A 7,554-nucleotide genomic window follows, 5' to 3' on the forward strand; every position below is an offset into this window, starting at 1 on the left:
CTCCGGCGCCACGCCCACGGGCAGTGCGTGGCTGGGGCTGGCGGTGGAGGCTTCCTTTACATCCTAACCAAAGCCCCCCGGCAGAAAGAGGCTTTGCACCAGATCCTGGCAAACACTGAGGTGAGCTGTGAGCTCCCCACTGCTGCAGGCAGCTCGCAGCAGCCTTTTATAGAGCATGAGGGAGCATCTCTCCCCACCACACATGGGGTGTGATTGCTTGTTATTCCAGTGCTCTCCCTGGGACTTTGGAGGTGAGAAGGTGTCCTTTGCTGGCTCCTGCCCCAACCTGTGATTCTCTTTTTCTAGGGACTGGGCAACTTCAGCATCCACAGCATTGAAGTGGACACGGGTGGTTTCTCTGTGGAGGTCGTGGGATGTGATACCAAGGACAGTGCTCACCCTGGAGGGGACAGGGCTGTGTGAAGGCCTTCAGCCCTGGCCCATTCCTGGCAGATACCCAGAGCAAATGCAGGGAAATTCCCACTGCTTTAGGGGAAGCTTCTTCAGCCAGCTCCAGCAGGTGCCTTAGGTCTCCATATGTCCTTTTTGTGCTGCTACTTGCCCCAAAAGTCAGAGCCTGGAGCAGTTGTGACAAGTTGTGCAGGCAGGCAAAACTACCCCTGCTGGGTGGCCTTGCTGGAGGAAGAGTTTGCTAGGGCCTCCAGCCTGATGTTGGTGTTTCACTCCAGTTTTTACAGTTCTCCAAAGGGAACAAGCTAGCATTTGTGATGCTGCATCTAGCAGGAACCTTCCTGCTCTTCCAGCAGCAGGGATCCAAACTGAAAGTTCAGCATGCAATGGTCCTGCACCAGGGATGCAGCTGGATGTGGAATCAAAACCCTCTCCTGTCCTGAGGCACTGTTTCAGCAGTGAAATAGCGACTAGTGAAAGCACGTTACTAGTCCATACAGTCTGAATAAAAAAGATGGTTCGCAGCATGTGTTTGTGCCCCTCTGTCCCTAGCAGGGCTGCTCTCTCTTCACAGGATAGCAAAGGCCCAGCATTGCATGGGAAGAGCTTTTCCAGGGGTGGGAATGGCAGAACCTGCATGCAAGGGCTGGTCTTCCCCTTCCCTGGCCCTGGCTGAAGGAGACAGCACAGGACAGCAGCCACAGAAGGCAGCCAGGCAAGACAAGGAAGATCCTCTGGATGCCCTGGCACAGGGTAGAAGAGAAGAAAAGAACTGGAGCAGAACTCTTGTCCCACATCTCTCCAGCTCCCTCCAGGCTCACAGGGGAACACACCACTGGAGACTGCAACTCAACCAAGCGAGATTTATTTACAGAGTAGCTGTACAGAGCCAGCAGAGACACAACCCCACTTCCTTCAGAGGCTTTCTCCTTTTCCCTTCCACAGAACGGTTCCCATCACCACCAGGAGAGAGCCAGGGCCCAGCATTTGTGACTCCAGTAGTTGACCCTTAAGAGGGAACAGAGCTGAAGCAGCAGACCCGTATTTGAGCCCCACCAGCCCCCACCTGTCCTGGCCTCCTGCAGGGCAGCAGAGCACAGGGACTCAGGAGCAGGCACTGGCCTGTGTTCTGAGAAATAGGATCATCCTGCTCTCAGCATGAGAGATTCCTCTGGTGCCTTGTTTCTGCTCCCACAGAAGGACGGCAGGTCTTCTCACCAGGCCCAGGAAAACCCATTGCTCCAAGGAATGTGAGCAGAAGGGCAGACATCATCCCATCCCCACGCCATCAAACAGCCAGCCCCAGGACAGGATGTGGGCAGGCTCCAGGACTGCAGCCTTCCTGCCCTTAGCTCCAGCGTGGTGCTGATTGATCCAAGCTCTGAGCAACTACAGGCGCAGCCGCTTGATATCCTCGCTGCGGAAGTCGATGCGCAGAGCCAGCACCTGCCGCACCTCGGCCGGAGTCAGGCGCCACGTGAGGGGACCCGAGTTTGGACCCCAGTAATCCAGAATCTCTGTCACCTGGAAAAACAGGGGAGCTGTAGGAGATGGCTCAGCACAGACTGTCCTCAGAGGTAAGTTTGAACTCAAGCACCATCAGACACAGGGAAACTTCTCCAGGTTCTCCACACCCTGTGGGTGTGATGACATCTGGATGAACTGAGTAAAGCCCACGTGCAGTGCAGTGGTGTTCCCACAGTCCCCCAGTAGAAGCAGACCAAGTGCAGCTCACCCTTTCCAGGTTGAGGATGGTGGCCATTTGGGAAAGACGGGCAAACTTGTCACGGATAGTCCAGGTGGTGACTGTGGTGAGATAGGCTATGAGGGACCTCAGCTCCTTATCGAACTGCAGACCACCAAGCTGTGGGCACAGAGGGAGATCTGTTAACTTTCCAGGCAGACCATAGGGTTGTGCCAAGACACCAGTTAAATCACAGGGATGCAGGGGGGAGTCTCTGAGCAGGCAGGTCCCAGTTAAACCATTTATTGCAGGTTTAAGGGGGGTCTAAACATAAACCACTTAAAACCCAGTCCCCTTATTGGTGCCAGCTCTTCTCAGACCCATCACCAAACCCACTTTGTCCCTGTGGGTGCTGATGTAAAGGCATCCCTGAGCTGGTCACTGGTGGTTGGAGAGTTTCTTATAGAGTAATATTTGAGGGTAGAGGGTAGTATTTGCATCTGCCCTGCCCCATCCTTTACTGAGGGTTTGCAGTCAAGACAGACTAAGTGGCAGAGGAATGTTTTGCTTACCCTGCTGAAGGTAGATTTGAGCAGCACTTTCTCCAGCTCAATAGCTATGAGACTGGTCATAAGACCAGTGAGAGTATCATAAATCACTGGAGACAGTCCAGCCTGGAAGCAGAAACCTGTGTCATTCTTGTCAGAAAAAACTGAGCAGAGGTCCCTAAAGCCCAAGGCTAGGAGAGCTTACAAATAAGGACTTGCAGGCTTGGCAAGTGGGGAGCAGCACAGAAGTGATCCAAGTACGTGGGGCCTGCAAGCAAGCTTTGAGAATTGCAGGAGAAGGAGGTGACTGCATCCCTAAGAGCCTTGCAAGGCACAGGAGGACACCTCTGCTTGCCGAGCAAGGGAGGAGCTGGAGGATGCCACGTGGAGGTCTGGCCAAAGCTTGGCAGGCTGCCACCTCCTCCTCTCACCTTGAACTCTGTCATCTGCTGTTCCAGATTGACGATGAACTGCTGGACCCAGGGATCATTGGCCTCATAGTCACTGAACTCCTCCTGACAGTGAAATGCAGAAAGGCATTGTTTACAGAAATGCAGAAAGGCATGCATTTTCAGGCCACATTGTTTATGTGGCCTGAAGTAAACCACTGCCAACGGTCCAGAGGACAGGAAGGGAGGTCCCTCCTGGAGCAGCACTTCATCCTTTCTGCTCCTCTGTAGCTAAATGTCCCTTTCCAGGCTCGGCTGCAGAGCAAGATCTGGGTATTTTACTGGTGCTCTGTGCCAAGGAAACAGATAACTGAGGGGAAGGAAACAGAGGTTGCTCTGACTGTGCTGCTGAGCAGAAGACAGAGTGCTCAAGTACAGCCGGAAGCAGAGAGCACTGAGCCTCACCTCCTCGATGTTGTGGGAGACAGAGAGGAATAAGTTGATCCACGGCTTCACCTGCGGTTTGATGGCTGTGCTGTTGAGCTCATTGAGACCTTCCTGAGCAAGACAGCAAGAAGAAAGGACAGTGAGGCACAAAATCCTTACAAAACAGGCTGTCTTGATGCTGCTTCCCAGCTTGGGAAACTGTCCCACAGACTTGCACAGGAAATTGCACCCAGAAGGCTCAGATCCCACACTCTTCCTGTGCCGGAAGGCTCTGAGGACACTATGACAAGAAGCGCAGGAAGGATGTTGGCCCAGAAGCTGCTGTTGTGCTGACTTGGAGTGCGGTCTGAAGGGCTTGTGCTTGCCCACCCCATCCCACACAGCTGCAGATTTCCTGGCAGGAGCGAGGCACCTGGGGTAGGTAAAAATGCAAACTCCATTTTTTCACTCAGCACCAGCCAGGGTGCTGTGACTGAACTCAACTGATGCCTCCCACCTCCATTGCAGCTTAGCTCAGTAGGAGAATCTAAAAGGAAGATAAAAGCTGTAACCACAGTTAGTTCCCTGAATTAATCATAACCCCAGCACATGCCATCTCCCCTGAGCAGCAGGCTGTCAGCAAAGCCATTCTGTCCCCTGTGATGAGAGCTCTTAAAGCCCTCTCCTGCCAAGCTACCCCTCTTTGGCTCAGCAAGGTGTCACAAAAGCTCACTCAGTATGAAACTGTGTTGGTTCCGATTCTGACTGGCATTTGATAGAAGATTTTAACTAAAACTGGCATTTCTGAGAAGGTCCTGCTGGCAATTGTCCTTTTCTGAGGCAAATTCAGCGTGTGTGTGACTCAGGCAGCATAGGAACTTCCTCCTCAGCCTCTTGATTGCTTTGCAGCCACTTTAAAAACCACACTAGAGTCAGATTGGAGAGTTTTACTCCTTACTGATAAGCTCTTTGGTTTTAATACTGACCACAGTCCCCAGGAGGGTTTGCTGGCAGTGCTGAACTGAAGGCATCTGCCTGCGCTGAACTGCAAAGCCAAACAAAAAATAATCTGACCCCTCCGTGAAGTACAAAGGCAAACCTAGTTAAAAATATTCTCCTTTGCTTGGTTTCTTTCCACATGAGCTACTAGGTCTTCCTGCTTCTCTCCCTGCCAGAGAGCAGTGACATTTTAGGACAGCAGGCCCCGCATGACACAGGAGACTGGATTTAGCCATGCTGTGGGCTATTTGCATTTGGGAAAGAAGGAGAAACCTGAGAAAAGGGCAGCTCTTCTCTACCAACAGCCTGTCTTCAGCATTACTTAGTGAGGCTGTGGACAACTTCACAATGTGCTGTGCCACGAGGGAGAATGGAGGAGATGGAAATGCTATTAATATTTCTTTTCCTGAAAATGCTGAACCAACTGCAAGCCCATGCTGAGTGAAGACAAATGAAGCAACATTTCTTCTGGCTCTGCAGCTGCTTCCAGTGCTTTTTATGCAGCTGCCAGCTGGTGTGGCTGTGTAAATGGGCTGGGGCTGTTTCCATGCCTCAAAGCTGACTGATTTGCTCCCTCCTGCACCCTACCCAGCACTCCTGGAGTCAGACTTGGCCTGGCCCTAGGCTGAAGTGATTCCTGCCAGAGTTCTCCCTGAAGACACCAGCAGCCAGTGTTGGAAGCCAGCAGTAATTTGGAGAGACTCACCTGCAGTAGGTCACGGAATTTGTTGGAGACAGCAGCCATGTCCGAGAGGCAGCTCTCAATCTTGGCCTGTGCCTGCTCACCCCCGAATCCTTGGCTAAGTAGTTTGCTGCAGTCACTCTGCAGGAAAGAGATCCATGAGCAAGCTGCAAATTAATAACCTGGGCAGTTTTTATTCCTTTGTGTTGCTGAGCTCTGGCTGCCCACCAGCATGTGGGACAGGACAGGAGCCCAACTCTTGCTCCTGCAAAGGCTGCTGGCTCCAGCAGAGGGGAGAAAGGACAGCAAGAAAAGAAGCCAGAAGCTATCTAGCTCAGTATTAGAGAACTGCAGACTCTCCATGATGCACAGGTTATTCCTGCACCAGGTCAGTCAGGCTGGAGGAACTGGTATTTCTGGCTGCTACCATCAGCCAGAAATTGCTCTGCCAGCTTAAAATTCCTTCCCTAAGGCTGGAGGGCAAAGACCTCAGGAACTCGGGCATATCAAAGTCCAGATGGTTTACTTGACCCCTGCCTCCACCAAGGGAGGATATTACAAATTTGATTGAGGAAAAACCAGTAAAGAATACAGACTGCACCTCCAAAGTCTTTTTTAGGGTCATGATGTTTTCACTGCAGACTTCCACATTGTTTAAGGTCACCTGAAAAAAAAAACAAAACAAACCCAAGCTGGATTAAATGGAATTTCCCAGCACCTCACCCCCAAATCCACACATTTAATCCATGCCCTGCTAACAGTACAGACTGAAATGCAAGTACTTAAGGGACAGAGTTGCTACGGTGAGATCAAAGCACTGTAGGTTCACTGAGCTGCAAGAAGCTAAATTCCAGCAACAGAGCACATGTGCTGAACCCACAGCTAGTACAGAGTTCAAGACAGTTTACTGGTTTTCCTCATCATCCTTCTACACCAGAAGAGCCACCAAACCCACCAGAAAGGACTGCTTGGCCTCGTCCGTGCTTTCAATGCCTTTAGTGTCGAACTTGCCCTGCTGCAGGCTGCTGTGCATGATGTTCACAGCACTGGTCACCCCTCTCTGGAAGTCCTGGAAGGTCGTGGCTGGGAAGCCCTGCTTCAGCTTGTTGTACAGAACCTCCCTATAGGTAAGCAGAACACACCAGGGTTTAGAGCAAGCAAAAAGAAAATTGTGCTCTGTGCCTGGGGACAGCATTCTGTCTGAGATCTGACCTGAACAAGGCAGTGGAACTTCAAAGGGGAAAAAATGCTGGCAAATATCTCCTGATAGCATCAGAATGCTGAAAGAAAAACACAGTCACCCAGTTTCTGAGCTTTCCTGAATGTCCTGCCTGCAGCTGCCTGCTGTCTTCAGACACAGCTCCTCACTCCCACAATGGAATGAAAAATAGCAGGACAATTTCTGCAGTCTCACCCAGGTTTGAGTCATTAAGTAACCCAGAGAACAACTGGGGGTGACCATGTACCCTCAAGCAGGGTAGTACCCTAATGTTACAAGGCAACTCCATCTCATAAGGATTTTGGGCCATCAGGTTCTTTTCTCTGTTTGTCCTACAGGTGGATTACCACTACTGTGAGAAAAGATGCCCAGATCCAGCCTCCCACATCTGCCACTGCTTCCTACAAGGATCTTCCATGGAGATGACAAGCCAGACGTTCAAAGGCAAAGAACACAAGGAAGACCATCTGCCAGCAACCACTGTTTGCAGAATGTGAGGTGGAGGCCCATTACAATGAACCTGGTGTGTTTTCATTACCTGAAGTCAGACTCCAGCTCGGTGGTGGAGTGGTTGATCATAGCACAGAGACAGTCTATGCTGGAGCTGGACAGAGCACGCCCAATGCACTTCTTCACTATATAAAACACATCATCCACCATGCTGGAGGTGAGCTGGCCCTTCTCATAGCTGTCCATGGCAACAGCCTGCAAAGAAAGCTCTCTCAGCACCCTGAACTCTCTGAGCAACACTGCCCCAGCAGTGCTGAGACCAAACTGCCCATCTGCCCACCTCCCCCTGAGTGGAACTGCACCCTGTGTGGTGGCACCACTCAGACTAGGCTGCAGTAGCCCATGGACCTGGAAGATACCTGTGGCATGTCTAAAGTCAAAGTTCAGAAACAACCACTTGCTTTTCAAGGCCAGGGGAAACAAAAGACTTTCCCAACAACTGCAGATTTGCCATGTATGCATAACCCTCCCTTGGGATGCTCACCAGAGGACTGAGGAGCACACACAGAAAAGCATCTAAGAGGTTTTCTCCCACCTTGTTCACAGTCTCCCTCATGAAGTACTCCTCCATGGTGATGTAGTAGCCAATGAGCTCTTGCATGGTGCAGCTCAGCAGACAGTTGTTGAGGAGCTTGTCCAGGTATTTTTGATGCTCTGTGGAACAAAAGAGAGATCCCCCAGCAGGA

At 51.4% G+C, this 7,554-nt stretch overlaps 2 protein-coding genes across 2 annotated transcripts in view; one reads left to right on the forward strand and one right to left on the reverse strand.

The window, feature by feature from the left end:
• FCSK (fucose kinase) overlaps positions 1-938 on the forward strand; it is a 7,632-nt gene extending 6,694 nt beyond the window's left edge. The window contains exons 22-23 of the mRNA XM_031058488.1: positions 1-120; positions 307-938. The exon at positions 1-120 is cut by the window's left edge and continues 74 nt beyond it. Coding sequence (XP_030914348.1) covers positions 1-120; positions 307-423 — 237 coding nt within the window. The 3' untranslated portion in view covers positions 424-938. The remainder of the gene's footprint in view (positions 121-306) is intronic.
• Positions 939-1,260: 322 nt separating this feature from the next.
• The window catches only part of COG4 (component of oligomeric golgi complex 4), a 12,783-nt gene continuing 6,489 nt past the window's right edge, over positions 1,261-7,554 (reverse strand). Inside the window, exons 9-18 of the mRNA XM_031058475.1 lie at positions 7,404-7,522; positions 6,897-7,063; positions 6,095-6,260; positions 5,741-5,803; positions 5,164-5,280; positions 3,498-3,590; positions 3,075-3,158; positions 2,668-2,769; positions 2,147-2,275; positions 1,261-1,935 (exon numbers count right to left, since the gene is read on the reverse strand). Of these exons, the coding sequence (XP_030914335.1) occupies positions 1,801-1,935; positions 2,147-2,275; positions 2,668-2,769; positions 3,075-3,158; positions 3,498-3,590; positions 5,164-5,280; positions 5,741-5,803; positions 6,095-6,260; positions 6,897-7,063; positions 7,404-7,522 (1,175 nt within the window). The 3' untranslated portion in view covers positions 1,261-1,800. The remainder of the gene's footprint in view (positions 1,936-2,146; positions 2,276-2,667; positions 2,770-3,074; positions 3,159-3,497; positions 3,591-5,163; positions 5,281-5,740; positions 5,804-6,094; positions 6,261-6,896; positions 7,064-7,403; positions 7,523-7,554) is intronic.

This window comes from Geospiza fortis, unplaced genomic scaffold (genome assembly GCF_000277835.1).
Source record: "Geospiza fortis unplaced genomic scaffold, GeoFor_1.0 scaffold97, whole genome shotgun sequence".
In the NCBI taxonomy this organism is placed as follows: domain Eukaryota; kingdom Metazoa; phylum Chordata; class Aves; order Passeriformes; family Thraupidae; genus Geospiza; species Geospiza fortis.